Source organism: Strix uralensis, chromosome 18, assembly GCF_047716275.1.
Source record: "Strix uralensis isolate ZFMK-TIS-50842 chromosome 18, bStrUra1, whole genome shotgun sequence".
NCBI classification, from domain to species: Eukaryota; Metazoa; Chordata; class Aves; order Strigiformes; family Strigidae; genus Strix; species Strix uralensis.
The window spans coordinates 8,393,513-8,409,102 of NC_133989.1; the positions used below are offsets into that span (position 1 = coordinate 8,393,513).

The window sequence follows — 15,590 nt, forward strand, 5'->3', positions numbered from 1 at the left end:
GATATAACTGTAGGTCCAACATTTTTAAAGACAGGTCCTTATATTATTATATTTGGAAGTGCCGCACGTCAGGAGTTCTTGTAAATAGTGGTGAATCTGAAGGTGGCTGTTATCCCAAAGACATGAGGCATTTAAAAATATATCAAGCTCTGCATTAGGTTGAAGTCACTGCCTATTGACTGTTTTTGCTTCTCCTAACCATATATATAAAACAAAAGCAAAACAAAACCCAGAGAGTGAGTGATTTGACAGTTAGTATTCCCTAAGCTATAAAAGGACAAGGACTTGAATCACAGGTACCTGTACCACAAGCTACTGGTTCTTCTTGTGCAGGTGCCCTTCCCTCTCTGGTTTTAACCATATGTAACTGTCTGGACCTGAAAAGCTTTTCCCAGAACAGACATTATCAAAATTCCTATGTCCTTATGAAAAGTATTAATTTGGCCCCACCTCCTCTTCCCCCAGTGAAAAAAGCCTGAAGATTCCTGGCCGAGCTGTATTTGCAGCATGCTGGGAAATAGCAGAGATGGGAAGAACAACGTAAGAGCAGTCCAAGGCTGAGCACTTTCCTTCCAATTGCCTTCAGCCCTTGCCAGCACAGGGAACTAAGCACTTCAGTTTGCTACTGACCAAGCGCTTTTTGCAAGACAGCTGGAAGGAATGATGGAAGGGGTGGAGGGAATTCCTCTTTGAGATGCCAGTTGCAGCAGTACAGTTAGCTCTAAACCTTTTCCTGTACGTTAATTTAACACATCTCGTTAATAGTGTCCAATTGAATAACGTAGCAAATGTTTCTAAAAGAGCTGGTATCGCACCAGACACGAAACCATTCAGTAGTGCAACCTCAGACCATCCCTGTATCAATTAAATATTGTTACCCTGACACCCAGTCAGAAGGAGCAAGCACATCAGTGAGTAGTACAGCTGCAGTGCTCTTTCCCTGCTCTATTTGTTCTGGCAGTCAAAAGGGGGCACACAGCCTGCCTAACTGTCATTACAGGTCCTTAGATAAGTGAAAATTCACTTTTAACAAAACACAATGCCTATTCTTTTCTGTTCAAGTCAAGGAGACTTGTATTCTAATGAAAAGGCATTAAACTGAGGGAGAAATAGATAAAAATAAGTTATGCTGTACTCCAAAGTACACCTGTGACTGCAACTATAATTGGTGGATAGACAGGCAGACACTGTCAGCTTTGGAAATGGGTCATAGTGTTCTGGAAAAAACAGCAAAATGAGTTAAAAGTCAGCTTTCAGTTCTACAGCTCTATCTAGACTGTGGAAAAATACATTCGGGTTGATTACTCTTACTCTAAGATTTAATTTCTTTTGGATATATTCCGAAAACAGTCTCATCAGCACTAACCATATTCTTATTTCTGTACTATGCTTTATAGGTACTGGCTGCCTAGCCATGCTAACATAAAACCACCTATATTTCCAAAATCACTGTAAATTCCTTAATCTTTATTATGTTGGAGGAGAAGGGGGATTCTGAATAAATTTTGAAACTCCTAGTAATGTTCCACATTCAATACGCATTGCATGGAGTTTATTTGGTTTCCTTTATCAGTATTTTAATCAAAATATGTTAATCAAATTTTTAATCTAAAATGGGATTATACCGGAGGTCTTGAAGTGAGATAAATTTGATCCTTGCAACCAGCACTACAATGTGCTATCAAACACAGCAGGCTTCAAAGGCCAGAACTAGGATTATCACCTTTTGTGTCTTATCTTGGCCCCCTAACAATCCCATGTCTGTGCTATATTGTTTTGGCAAAATGGATCAACGGAAATGTCAAGCGGACACCACTTTCCCAGGAAAATAAAACTTCAAGTGTAATATGAACTGGCATTTGAAATTCTGGGTATGTTTAGTGCATACACAAACTATTCTGCATTTATTAATGAATACACAGCTACATCTTCACAGCTATAAAACCATTCAGCAACAAAATCAAATTCGCACAGAGAAAGCAGAATTAAGTTTTCCCATTCATGTCCATTCACATTATGTGATCTTCAGTCACCCACATTAGTCCATTTCCCTCCCTCTGCAGCCACTTTACCCCTGTATCACCAGGTAAGTGTTGTCCTCCCCACTACCGTGAGCTCAGAAGAAATAGCAGTGCCTAACACAAGCCTGAAGGTAGCAGGAACCTGAACTGGATGCAAAGTGCGCGTAGATGGAATGTGTCGATCAGAGAATTCAGTTGCCAGACACTGAGTCTTTACTGATCACATGCAAATGGAGATTTTTGTGCCTTACACCTTGGTGAAACTGAAGTAGCAAAAGGCATCTACTGGAAGTAAAGGCCATCTGACTTCCAAATTTCCATTTTCTACTCAGTGTATGTATAATGCTGTGGGTCCTTCCCGAATAGCTGCATTTTTAATATAGGACAAAGCAACATAACTTTCATTGAGCTGGCACTCCCAACCAGCAGAGCCAGTTTGTTGCTGCAAAGCACAAAACACATCAATCCCCCCTAAAAAGGGGTGTCATCTCATAGGAAATAGTCTTCTCCAACCGTAAGCATGAAGAACACTATTTGCCTATAATGCACACCAAAATCTACATCCAGAAATCCCCTCGAACAACAGAAGGACTTTCCAGTAACTTCAGTGGGTATCAGATTCTTATTCAGCACAATAAATGAAACGATCTTTTTGGGGTGCATGTGACTGAAGAAAAGGTTGAGGGCTTGTAGGTAACACAAGGCCTGTAAGACAAGAGGTCTTGAAAAGATTAGTAAAAAAAGAGCTGGAGTATCTGAGTGGTTTTCTGGCAATTTTGCCTGTGCAACCAGTTTGATTCTCTGCATGGTTATTAGCGTTGTGCTAGCAATAAAGATAATTTCTCTAAGACCCAAAAGACCAGAATTTAAGGCTAATTTTCACCGCTTCTGCTACCCCAAGGTTTAATCCCAGTGTCAGCCCTAACTCATTGCCAAACTCCTGCAAGCGCTGCTAGACAAATTAAAGCTCGAACTTAATCTTAAGGCCTCTGTGGGAAGGCGGGTTGAAGCAGCGTGAGGCCTCAGCCCCGCGGCACGGCCATGGCGGGGCAGCACGGCCACCTCAGCGCCGGGCCGCAGCAGCCACCCGCGGCGCAGCGAAGGCACAACACGGGGCACTTCGCCGCTCACGGAACGCGCAGGCCTCGCGTTAGCGGGGTTTAAAAACCACGGGGTTTAAGAATGGCGGTTTGGCGTGTCAGGGACGGGCCTGCATGGGGTCTGCCCGCGCGGCCGGTAGACACCAGGGGCAGCGAGGAGGGGGCCGGCCGCGGTGGGAGCCCTCGGCCCGGCGGCCGGTGAGGGCAGCCGCAGCCTCGCCGCTGCCACTGAGCATGCTCGGCTCCTCCACATCCGCCCCCGTCGGCGGCCGAGAGGCGCGGGGGGAGAGGTTTCCCCGTCGGTAATAAGCCCCTGGCAGGTGGCGGAGGCGGCGTGCGGGGCTCGCTGCCGCCATGAACCCCGGCGGCGGCGGTGGCGGGGGGGCGGCGCCGGCCTTCCCCGGCCCCGTGCAGTGTAAGTGCCGCTGCGCGCCAGCGGGGTATGCGCGCTCCGGGGCCCGCGCGGCGGAAGCCGACTTGAGCCGGGGCCTGGGCAGGCCCCGAAACCTGAGTAGCGCAAGAAACAGGCGGGAGCGGAGCCCGGGAACCTGGCTGGGGGGGGGAACCCGGGAATCTGGGTGAGCGCCGCGGCCCGCACAGGCGGGGAGGGGGCTGCGGGCCGCCGGGCTGGGCGGGCCCCGGGCGGGGGGCCCCGGGCGAGCGGCTCCGGGCGAGCTCTGTGCAGCGAGGCCGCGGCCGCTGGGCGAGTGCCTTCAGCGCGGCGGCGGGGACTCCCGCGGGGACACAGGCGGGGGGCACGGGCGGCCCGTTCTCCCCCCAGCCCCACCCCGGGGGTCTCACTGCGCCCCGACTGATCCCGCAGCCCCAGGCAGGGCCAGGCCGCCCCGGGCCCAAGGGGGCTCCCCCGCGGCCGGGCGGGCAGTCAGCGCTGTGTCAGTGCGAGCAGTTTCACCCGCGTCCATTTTCTCGGGACGAGCTCATGACCGTGCTCCTGTTTCCACAGTTCCCGGCGGCACCACAGTGCTGGTGGAGCTCACCCCCGACATCCACATCTGTGGCATCTGCAAGCAGCAGTTCAATAACCTCGATGCCTTCGTTGGGCACAAGCAGAGCGGTTGCCAGCTCACTAGTGCCACGGCCGGGGCCACCAGTACGGTCCAGTTTGTGTCAGAAGAAACGGTGCCGTCGACACAGGCACAAACCACAACCAGGACCATCGCTTCAGAGACCCAAACCATCACAGGTATCGTGGCGTTGCATACCAGGAGCTGGAAGGCACTCGATGGGTGCAAAGTGGCAACGTTATAAAGCCCTCTGCTTGTGTGTCCCCATCACACTAAGCTTAAAATAACAGTTTTCATATTAGTCGTCACATACCTACAAGCGAAGGAAGAAGAATAAGTGGTGTGCTGCCTTCTTGGTTTTGGTACAACAACAGTTACTTAATTTGCTAATTGAGATGCAAGTTCACTTAGAGAATTGCTCAAGTCTAATGTGTTGTATAACCAACTTGTGCAAACTAATTAAAATTGTCAATACTTATGAAAAATAATCAAATTACAGTGCATTTTATTTTTTTAAGAGCGCTCTTGATGAAAAACAGACACAGAATTGCTGTCAGGCGCCAATCCAGGCCTTTTTATGTGAGAACACTGCATTCCCTACCATTGCTCCCACAACTAATTGGCAGGAAAAATATTACTCAAAATTTCTGCCTATGCGAAGGCTCAAGTGAGGTCCTGGTCCTGCAGATATTTAAATAAAACTAGAATTTTGTTCCATGTGTGAAGATTTGCCCTTCTATATATAGCTTTATTTTATTTTATTTTGGTCTGGGACCTTACTAAATCCAAATTATTTGACTTTAATTCGGATAGACAGATTAGGGCAGAGAATCTGGAAGAGCAGTGAAACAAACTGAACTCAGGGCTCACTTCCAGGAATTTTTGTATTCTAATCCTTCAACTCAGTGTGGGTTTTGGATGAGTCATTTTTCTGCTTCATATTTACTCATCTTTAAAATGAGGGCAGTTATATCCTTCTGCCCTTTTGGGGTATAGTGTTGTTTAATTGATTTAAAAGCTGCTACTTTGGCTGAGATAGTTTTACCTGTTATTTTTGTGAGTAACAGCTAAAAACAGTATAGTTGAAAGAGGCTAAACTCTTTTAACAATTTTTAAAAAAATTGTTTACACGATGCCTGTTTGACAACATTTGCCATATAAATAATTTGAGTTTTTTCTTATTTGGGCTGTAGCACAGCCAGCGTTGAAAAAGAAACGTACCTTTGTTAATGTAAGACCTGGACAGGCATCAGAAGAAACTGAACTTCTGAAGAAGCTGAACGGTGCAGTCAGATAGGATTCGGAGGGAGACAGGTGGGCCTACCTAGGGTTGTATGAAGTTCAGTGTGGCTCATCATGTCTTGACAGACTTTTCAGTGATAGGCTAGCAAGGGAGAGAAAAGCCCTTCTCCTTTCCCCCTCCCCCAGGTGAATAGGAACCCGGGAACAGGAATGTTGCTGGAAAACACAGAATAGAGACAATTAATGGAACTAGAAAATAGACTTTTCTTACTGGAGAAGATAATGTTCTCAAATTGAGTTCTTTTATGCGTTTAGTTTCTGCACCAGAGTTTGTTTTTGAGCATGGCTATCAAACATACCTGCCCAGTGAGAGCAGTGAGCCTCCAACTGCTGCTATCGTCTCTACACCACCAAAACCACGTTCAAGAAAATCCACTTCCTCACTTCCACAGAAGAAACTAAACTGTTGCTATCCGGGTAAGGTGTGGACTATACCTTCTTCCTTTTCATTTTAAAATTGATAGGTTTTGTATAGTGATATGCACCATATCTCTGTCTGTCTTAAGCAGTTAAGACATGCAGAACCTGGAAGGCAACCTATGTACTAAGGGTGTGATGTACTACCACTGATACCAGTAGTTTTGCTGTTGATTCCACATGTGCTTAGACTTCGGTCCTGTACTGTGGTACACTCTGGCGATGCTGCGGTGGGTTTGTGTGTAGACATTGTCCTCTGCCCACACCTGTAACAATGTAAGAGCTGCCATTGTTGTACATAAGAAATATTATACATGTACTTTGCATTAGATGTTTGATCAGTTAGCATTTCTATAAAGATGGATTGAACTGAAGTATTTGGAGACCTTAATGAGCAAAACCCATACAATATGCAGAAAACATGTGCAGAGACAGCCATGTAGATGAGTAGTCATGTAGCAGAAACTACAGTCTGTCTTCGCAGGCTTGCCTTCGTTAGAAAGGCACATTTCAAATGCTTAGCATTCATTTCAGTGCTCTGAAACTGTAACACTTTTCACCTGGACAGAATTCCTGAATGGTGAGTCGTTACCCGAGTTCCCAGTTGCACTAACTTGAAGTCATATGTAGAATTAATTAGTTCCCCCAGCATCCCCTGTGTACTGTAAAGAGCATCTCAAATCCTGGGCAGAGATTCCAGAGAATTTGTTTCAAAGCTCACAGAAAACAGTAATGTAGAGAGTGAATTCCCTCCTAGGGGAAGCTGGTCACTGTTTTAAGTAGATGTGAGTAAACAAGATGGGGAATTTGTTTTCTGTTAATACTGAATTTTAAAGAAAATGTGCTTGAAAATAAACAAAATGCCCAGAATATGGTAGTATATTTTTATTATCTTGTTAGATTTTCCTTTAATGATCTTAATCTTACCATTTTCAGGTTGCCAGTTCAAGACTTCCTATGGTATGAAGGATATGGAACGTCATCTGCGAACTCACACAGGTTTATATAGTTGCTATATTTTACTTTTGGTTGATTTCCTCCTTTTGGCTTTTTACCAAAAGGTATATTTCTACAAAATAATGTATCTGTAGACAAATTAGATAGAAGCTACACATATGTCTGTACATTCTAACGTTGAAGTTCTCCGTGCCTGGGGAATTGCCCTTTTTGGGTAAGCCATGTCCCACTATGGACAGTACCACTCACAGCTATGAAACATGTGAGCACTGTACATTGATTTAAGGCACAGTTAAATTTCTGAGGTGCAGACCATGTACTTATCAGGGCGCAGTCTGGTGGTAGTGCATAAACCTAGTTTGTTCTTCATATGGAACAATGATTCCAGTTTCACCTCCCTTCCCCCTAAACCACAATTTCAGAGCTGTAAAGTGAGAAAGTTCTGAAGAGTCTTCTAAATTTGTTGCACTTTTGCATGCAGCCTTCTGGAGCATAGCAGAGTTCTTAGCTGATAGGATGGCTACTGAAATCCAATGTCCAGATTTTGGAAACTAGTCCCGTTTCTGTTAAGTGTTTAGTGTGTGGGGTTGGTTTTTTATTGCAACAACAATCGTATGGTTGCAAAAATTCTTGACATGTTGATGCTCTTCTGTTTGTTTCAGGAGACAAGCCCCATAAATGTGAAGTTTGTAGCAAATGTTTTAGTCGCAAAGATAAGCTGAAGATGCATATGCGTTCTCATACTGGGGTGAAGCCTTACAAATGTAAACACTGTGACTATGCAGCTGCTGACAGCAGCAGTCTCAACAAGCACCAGCGCATTCACTCCAATGAGCGTCCTTTTAAATGCCAGATCTGTCCTTATGCAAGCCGCAACTCTAGCCAGCTCACTGTACATCTCAGATCCCACACGGGTAAGTTTATACTAAAATTCAGTTCTGTAAAGGTTTGAAGGTCATAGGGAAGATTTTAAAAGGTATACAGGTGTCAAGATGCCAGAAGGGGCCTGTTTGAATTCTCAGAAGCACCGAGGCATCTGGCTTCTGTGAATTTCTTGGGCATAGAATGTAGTAGGGCAATACAGCTCTACTGAAAATACCTGGATTTTCTTCTAAATTGATTTTGAAACTTGTTAGATGTTCTCAAACCAGTAGAACTGAAGGATCTAATTTATCGATTGATTGATTAAGAGCATCTAGGTTCCTGTACGTGTCTCTCAAATCTGGTCCACTGTATTAGAAGCGCTGAAATTACTTTATAATTGAACTAGTTCTATCAGTGCAAACCTCGGCTGCATAATTTAATTTTTCTTGCATCAGTAAATTAGCAAGTAATTAGCAATTTAAGTTACATCTTTTTTTGACCTTTCTTTGTAGTACCTTTGTGCAGACCGATGGACATAACAGTGTCATATGAGCAGCTGGAACTATGTTCTTCTCATATCATTTTTGCTCTATGGATAGAAAGCTTTAGCCTCCAGGCTTATAAACATTGTATCATTTTATATTTGCATTATTTGCCTAAATTTCATTTTAATCAGATTTCTCTTTTATAGATTGTTCCTGGAAGAGATTTGCTGTAAAGATACTGCTGTAGAGTTGTCTTTGTACAGTTGTCTTTGTATGTTGTTTTTCACCTAATCTAGGGTACTGGATTAGAATCTGCGTTGTCTTCTTTTATACATTTGATTAGTTCTGTGAATTTTAGCTGCAAGGTGGTTATGGTTCAGTGATTACTAGATTAGCTTTGAACCTATCCTACATCCGATTCTGAATTCAAGTACTAAACAACATTAGTTCAGATGTGTGCAAGATGGGATTTATTTTGAGTACATAAAAGAAATAAATCCCTTGTGCATTGTGAAGGAGGGGAGGGTTAAACCAATCTGTCTCTAGCAGAAAAGCATCTTTTATACTTCACAAATCTGCTGTGATGGAATAGGCAGGACTGTCAGGCAGTTGTTTTACAAGTTTCCCTCTTTCTGTTGCTGTATAAGATGATGTGATGGTCAGTCAGAATAGCATGGGTTGTTATGAGAAGTTACCTGTTAGTAAACACACTAGCCAGAATATGGTATTGCATTTTCCCTGTGTCATATAAGAGCATGCATACTTGTGCATTTATGTATGTGGGCAGGTATGCTCTGAATTTGGCTGTGGGAGAACATATGAATGATCATGGTTCTTGTATTTCCAATAGAGTAAGATTTTTGTGGCATTAAGTATTGCAATAGTTGGGAAGGGTTTTTAGGCTACCTTCTTTCTTTTTGGCAGGTCAGTCTGTTGTATCTTAAGCAATTGAATTATGCTAAAATTCAAGTCTTTAGTTTTGTCGTGTCTTCCATTTCTGCAAAATAAATCCTCTTTTATAAAATGACTTTTTTTTTTGATTTGCTGAAAGGAGGCACAAGAATTTTGAAAGTAATCATTTCATCCTTGTTAGGTTACAAAGCTGTTATGCACACAGCCAATTTTAGGTGAAAAGTAAATCTGGTATGTAGAATATATTGCTTACTGGAATTAAATTAGTCATTCTCTAGAAGGTGAGTGTAATCCACATTGCTCAGAGTGAGATCATCTATGTAGCATCACTTGTTGAACTAGTCATCTAAAGATCAGTTTCCTGTTAATTTGAGTAAAACTACTCTTACAATAATTCCAGGATCAGACACTTTGTTTTTTTTAAGCTATATTCTGTCTGTGTCCATTATGTATGGACAGAAAGGTAAAGAAATATAAGTAATAGACTACTCTTTAAATAAATGGAACCAACATACTTTGCTATATTCAGTAAAATTACTAGTTCTTTTTCATATATTGTGCTACCCTGTATGCGGAAATTAAGTCATTGAAATATGTACCATGCCTTCATTAGCAAAGTAGATAAAATTCAGTAGCTGAGTGTGTGGCTGAGACTGTAAAATAAACTAGATGAACAAACAGTGCATCTTCATTAATAAAATCTGTTTAATATAGATAATGCACCATGTATCTCAATTATTAAACAGATACATGGATTAGCACAGTAGGCCAGAACTTGATTTGAAAAATATGCAGCTAAACCTATGACATGTGGCTGGATAAGCAAATTATGCAAAATTATACAGCTATCACAAACTCTATAAAATATTAACTTATAAATCAGCCATTTGCAGTTTGATTATTAAAGAAGATAAATGCTTGCTGAACTAAGTACACTCTCTTTTTCCTTCTCCCACCAAGGGTGTCTTAGAACCTAATAATGCAATTCTTTCACTTTTTCCAAATACTACTTACATAAAGATTTCATGCTGAGGTATTTTAGAGAGCTACATATTTAGATTAAAGAAAAAAAAAAAGATGAGTTATTTAGTTGGGTTTGTAGGTTTGCTTTGGATCTCTTTTTAATGGCTTCAGAACTGAGTCACTGGTCTGTACCCTGGGATTGATTATGGACTAAACAGAGCTACAGCTTTATTTGGTCATGCATGTTGTGATACAAACCCGCAAATAAAGAAAATGCAAAATAGTGGTTTAGATCCAGGCAACTCAAATAGTTATTCGTGTAGGTAGTCTGACATAAATAGGCTTACAGAGATCTTGCAGATGAGCGTGTTTATTTTTCACGCTTGACCTAACTTTCAACTGCTATTGTTAGGTTTCTGGATCAGTATTGCTCTCCAAAAAAAAAAAAAAAAGCACTTATGAATATTTTCTATACCTGTTTGCATTAATACAAACTCATACTGTGTGAATACAAACTGATATTAGATGTTCTGTGGAACATGATTAAGCATGATACATGCTGCAAATACCTCCTTCTTGATTGCCATAATGCCAGTAAAACAAAAGCTTAATGTTACTTCTCTGTGTAAGTACGTTTCCCTAGAGTCACATACTTGCATGCATGTTTCATTAGGCTCACATTTGGCTTTTCCAGTTGCATTTATGTAGGTGTGATCCCTCTTTTTTTTTTTTCTGTAACTGTAGTAATGCTATGGTTGTGCAGTCACCTGACACTGACACAGGTATGGACTTTTGTCCCTACATCTCCCTATGTGCTAGACAAGTTTCCACTACCTTCCTGTGCCAGCAGTAGTATTTGTGCCACACCACATGAACCAGGCCAAAAAAAGTAATCAGTTTTTCTTGTCAGCTAATCTAACTCACCATCTGAACAAATGTACAAGGGCAGTGAGGAAGGTTGAGCAGTAAGACTGGTGCCTGTTAGGCATCTGTTTCTGCAGTAGCTTACCATTTACCTAGGCTTAAAGTTAACCTACAAGCCTCCATGTAAAGCTGGTAGTATAAACCTGAGATGATGAATGTGTTTATGTTGTTTTCTTAGACTTCAAAATATGGCAGCTGTTAAAGTTACAGTGTTTATTCATTTTAAACACTAGTTGAAATACACTGTTGCTAAAGAGGGGCAAAAGAGAAATTTCTCCAGAGCACACTGAACAGTTCTACACACAAAATGAGCTAAAAATGGGTAAGATGCAGACATGAAAAAGCAACAGATACGGACAGGCATGCTTGTGGAGAGTTTGCACAGAAATACATCAGACTGGGTGATAAATACTGTGCCATTAAAGTTCTCTACGTCTTGAAAATATGTTGGGAGTTTACAGGTATTTAGAACAAGTCAGCTGTATGTAATTCATTACAGCATTGGTCTCTCCAGTGGATCTTGGTGTCTCATCTGTGATTTGAACTGTGTTTTTTGTTGACAGGAGATGCTCCTTTCCAATGTCAGATGTGTCCTGCTAAATTTAAAATCAACTCAGACTTGAAGAGGCACATGCGTGTGCATTCTGGTGAGAAACCTTACAAATGTGAGTTTTGTGAGGTCCGGTGTGCCATGAAAGGAAACTTGAAATCACACATTCGTATCAAGCACAGCATGGAAAATACTCTCAAGTGTCCAGAGTGTGAATTTCAGTGTGGAAACAAAACCAGCCTTCGGCACCACATAAGAACTCATCAGCCCGAACAACCAGTGAAGTGCTCGGAGTGCAACTACTCTTGCTCCAACAAGGCAGCTTTGAAGGTGCACGAGCGAATTCACTGCAAAGATCGACCTTTCAAATGTGAATTCTGCAGCTTTGATACCAAGCAGCGAAGTAACCTGACAACTCACGTGAGGAAAGCTCATGGTGACAAAGTCAAGACCAAGAAGCAAACTGTAGAGCAGAAGGAAGGAGATAGGCCAAAGCAGGGTGGCTCCAGGCAAGTTGCCAAACTGGATGCCAAGAAAGCATTTAAGTGTGACCTGTGTGATGCTTCCTTTGTCCGAGAAGATTCTCTTAGGAGTCATAAGAAGCAGCACAGTATGTATAATGGATCCAAAAATAATGAACTGGCTGTTCTGCAGCTCCAGATGGATCCCAGTCGGCAGACCAGTGCCCCAATTACTGTCAGTCACCTCCAAGTCCCACTTCAGGCCGCTCAGGTTTCTCCATACAATGAGGGAAGGGTCAAGATCATTGTGGGTCACCAGGTCCCTCAGACTAACAGTATCGTTCAGGCTGCATCAGTGAATGTCGTGCCTCCTACGCTGGTTAGCCAGAATCAGGAAGACCTCTCAGCCAACAGCCGCTTGCAGCTGCTGGGCCAAGTCAGTTTGTTGGCACCACCTCCACCTCCCATATCGCAAAGCGAAGCAGGGCCTGTGGCACAGCCAGCAGTTCTTCTCACGACCCATGACCAAAGCGATGGAAGCGCTTTACATCAGACTCTGATTCCTGCTGCTCCTGTCAGCAGTCATGAGGCTTCAGCAAACCAAGCTTTCATCACCAGCTCTGGAATCAGCTGCTCTGACTTAGAAGGCCTTAATGCTTTGATACAAGAAGGAGCAACAGAAGTGACAGTGGTTAGTGATGGAGGTCAGAGTATAACAGTGTCCACTTCAGCTCCCCCTCCTCCTATCTTTTCTTCATCCTCTCACACAGAAGCCCCAAAGCAGACCTATTCTATCATTCAAAGTGGAGCCCATACAGCTTTGCTGTGTCCAGCAGACTCCATACCGGATTAGTTGCAAAGTACTGTTACTAACCAAATGTCAGTCTCAGAGGTAGTGCTGAATTAATCAGAAATGCATAGGAAATGTGAATGCAGGATTTGTCCTACAGAGCCAGATACCTCCACTTACACATTTTACTTGTCTGTACATGGAAACATAACATGTTGTATGTGGAAAAGAGGATGTATGTATTTGTGTGCCTCTAATGAAATCAGAGGCTGTGTTCTTTGTAAAATCTGAGCATCGAAGCAGCTGTTGACAATTTTCACCAAGCAGTAAGCTTCCTAGAATATGATTCTTTTATTGTGCTGGCTGAAATAAGAAAGCCTCACCTTATAATGAATTACCTTCCCAGCAGACTTGTTTTCATGCACACATGAAAAGGTAATAGTCCAAGCCATTCTAAAGTATATTTTTTAATGAAGTCTGTTTCAATTACATGCTATGTATGCATTAACTGCACCTGGCTGATTGCTGATCTGTAAGAAACCTCTTCTACTGGGTCTAATGCAGCCCTAGTAAACTTTAAGGGGGCTGTTCCTTAATATCTGTAGAAGTTGCTAGCACCTGGTACTTAATCTGAAAATGCTTATGCAGAAGACCAGGTGATCGTTTTTAGAAAACAGAAGAATTTTGTCCATCCATCAGTAATAACTAACTTTGTTAGCAAGAACACTATTGCAAAGTATATATATGGCACAGTGATCTCTGTCAGAGGCACCTGTGTTTTAAAGAGCAAAACAACTGCAAATATATTTTTTACAAACACTACTTAAATTTTGTTTTGATGCTGCCTGTTTGTAGTTGCACGGGTGGTAAAAGTGCATTACATTTTGGCTCTGTACTTTTCAAGTTAAAGGAGAAAAAGGAAAAGATAGGAATTCATTCCATTTAAAATAAAAAAAAAGTAGATTCTAATTCAAGGTCTGAAACACTAGCATAAATTCAGATTGGATCACAATGAGATAGTAATTTACCATTGTATGATGCACATTTCTGTAATGAATGAATTCTGTAATGAATGAATTTCTATAATGAATGAATTCTAGGCTGTATTTTGAAATATGCAATATTATAGTCCTATCTGGTGAGCATTCTTGTAGTGATAGCTAATAATATCTTCACTACCTAACTATCTAGTTAAAGAACAGACTCTCAACTTGGGAAAATAGACAGGTCTGTAGGTGCCTGGATCTGCAAAAATCAGAGATCATTTGACAGCCAGGCAGCATCCCAAGGACAATTGTTAACATACAGGAAGACTGAAAAGAGACTGTTACCAAAACTAGCTCTGAGATTCCCTCTTGGGGAATCACAGTCAAGTTAAATTTCACAGTATTTGCTAGCAGGAGACTTTGAATTATTGCTTTATGTGCTAGAAACATGCTTGGAAAACTTATAAAAATTATATAATTAGAGCCACTTTCTGAATAGGACTCATGTTTGAAATTTTTAGCTTGTACAGACTTTATTTTCTGTATGTGGGGGTGCTCCCCACTCTTTCCCTCTCTGTAGTATATACTCTGTGTACACTGTAAGGCTTTCTGCTTTACTATGACGAGTAGGAAAATGCAATCATAACTCACAAGTACAGTCATACAGGTTGTCCATGAAAATGTGACCTTTGGTTTTTGTTGAAATAAGGGTTGTTTAAACTTGACTGCTCCAGTATCGCTGTCTTCGTTATTTATGGGAAATAGTATGTTTGAAGATCCATATTTCTTCTGCCTTCCTAATCCCTGTTTCTAAATTAATGTTCTTTTAAAACAAAAAAACCTTCCAAATATCTTGGGTTTAAGATCTGGGTTTTGATTTTTGAACTGTCTGACAGTGTGCCTGACACTTGTGGATGTCAGAAAAGACCACACTCCAGTTAGAGGAGAAACTTCAGAAATGCGTGATTTAAAAGGCATTAATAAAGACTTGTTTCCTAGTCCCATGCTGTATTGAAATATGAAGCAAAAGTTCCGAGTTCACTGACAGCTGTATTTCAGGGTTTATTATTCCCTACACTTGTTCTCCCAACTTTTCGGGTGATACAGGTTTGTCACCTGTTAATTATCTCTTCCCTACAGATAGGTGATTTAAGGAGCTGACAAGACCCAGTTCCAAATCACCAAGCACACCTATTTTTATATAAATTAGAAGCAGGCATGAAGTTTTTTACTACATTAGATCACTGCAGAACATTCATTGAGAACAATAAATTGAAAACCTAGATACTTGGAATTTTAACACTGGCATTGCTGTTTTGTGGCTCTCCAGCCATGTTTCATTGTTGTGTCCCTAGCACAGACCTGATTGTTACATTTCAACTGTGTTGAGACTACTTGGAAGCACTTGGAAGATAAAAGGCATCACAGGTAAGTGCTTGGTTTTCTTACATGTCGTCCCAATACCCAGGTTGTAAATGATCACTGGAGCAGCTTAGATCAAACACTTTGTTATCTTTGAATTAAAATGCATGGCATAGTAGTGATTCTTCACTATTAACCCATCTCCAAACATATGTGTACATATGTGTGTGATCTAAAGCATCAGGCTGTGTACAGTGTTTCTGTGCACTGGGCTGATAGTTACTGTAAACACTAGTGAAAGATGAGGTTCTTTTAGTCCTGTAACAGTAAATACACATTTTTTACCCAGTTCTAGACTGTGTGCAGCACTGGTGTTGCAGGGGAAGAGATGCTTCTGCAGGAGCATGAGTGCCTGGCAGGGCTGAGCTGCCCAGGCTGTGGGATGTGCTGACGGGCAACTGAGCTGCAGGA

General features: G+C 41.9%; 1 protein-coding gene across 1 annotated transcript; it reads left to right on the top strand.

The window, feature by feature from the left end:
* The first annotated feature begins 3,388 nt into the window (after nucleotides 1-3,388).
* Nucleotides 3,389-15,057, top strand: ZFP64 (ZFP64 zinc finger protein). Its single transcript, XM_074888263.1, has 6 exons — nucleotides 3,389-3,536; nucleotides 4,086-4,325; nucleotides 5,704-5,865; nucleotides 6,802-6,864; nucleotides 7,485-7,736; nucleotides 11,534-15,057. Exons 1-6 carry the CDS (start codon nucleotides 3,476-3,478, stop codon nucleotides 12,832-12,834), a joined length of 2,079 nt encoding a protein of 692 aa, XP_074744364.1. The 5' UTR covers nucleotides 3,389-3,475; the 3' UTR covers nucleotides 12,835-15,057.
* Nucleotides 15,058-15,590: the final 533 nt, after the last annotated feature.

Bases quoted from the DNA above. Each gene is read 5' to 3' on its own strand.
- ZFP64 (XM_074888263.1), top strand. From the start codon at position 3,476: ATGAACCCCGGCGGCGGCGGTGGCGGGGGGGCGGCGCCGGCCTTCCCC. The intron at 3,537-4,085 runs GTAAGTGCCGCT...CTGTTTCCACAG, and splicing joins CTTCCCCGGCCCCGTGCAGT to TTCCCGGCGGCACCACAGTG. The intron at 7,737-11,533 runs GTAAGTTTATAC...TTTTGTTGACAG, and splicing joins ACATCTCAGATCCCACACGG to GAGATGCTCCTTTCCAATGT.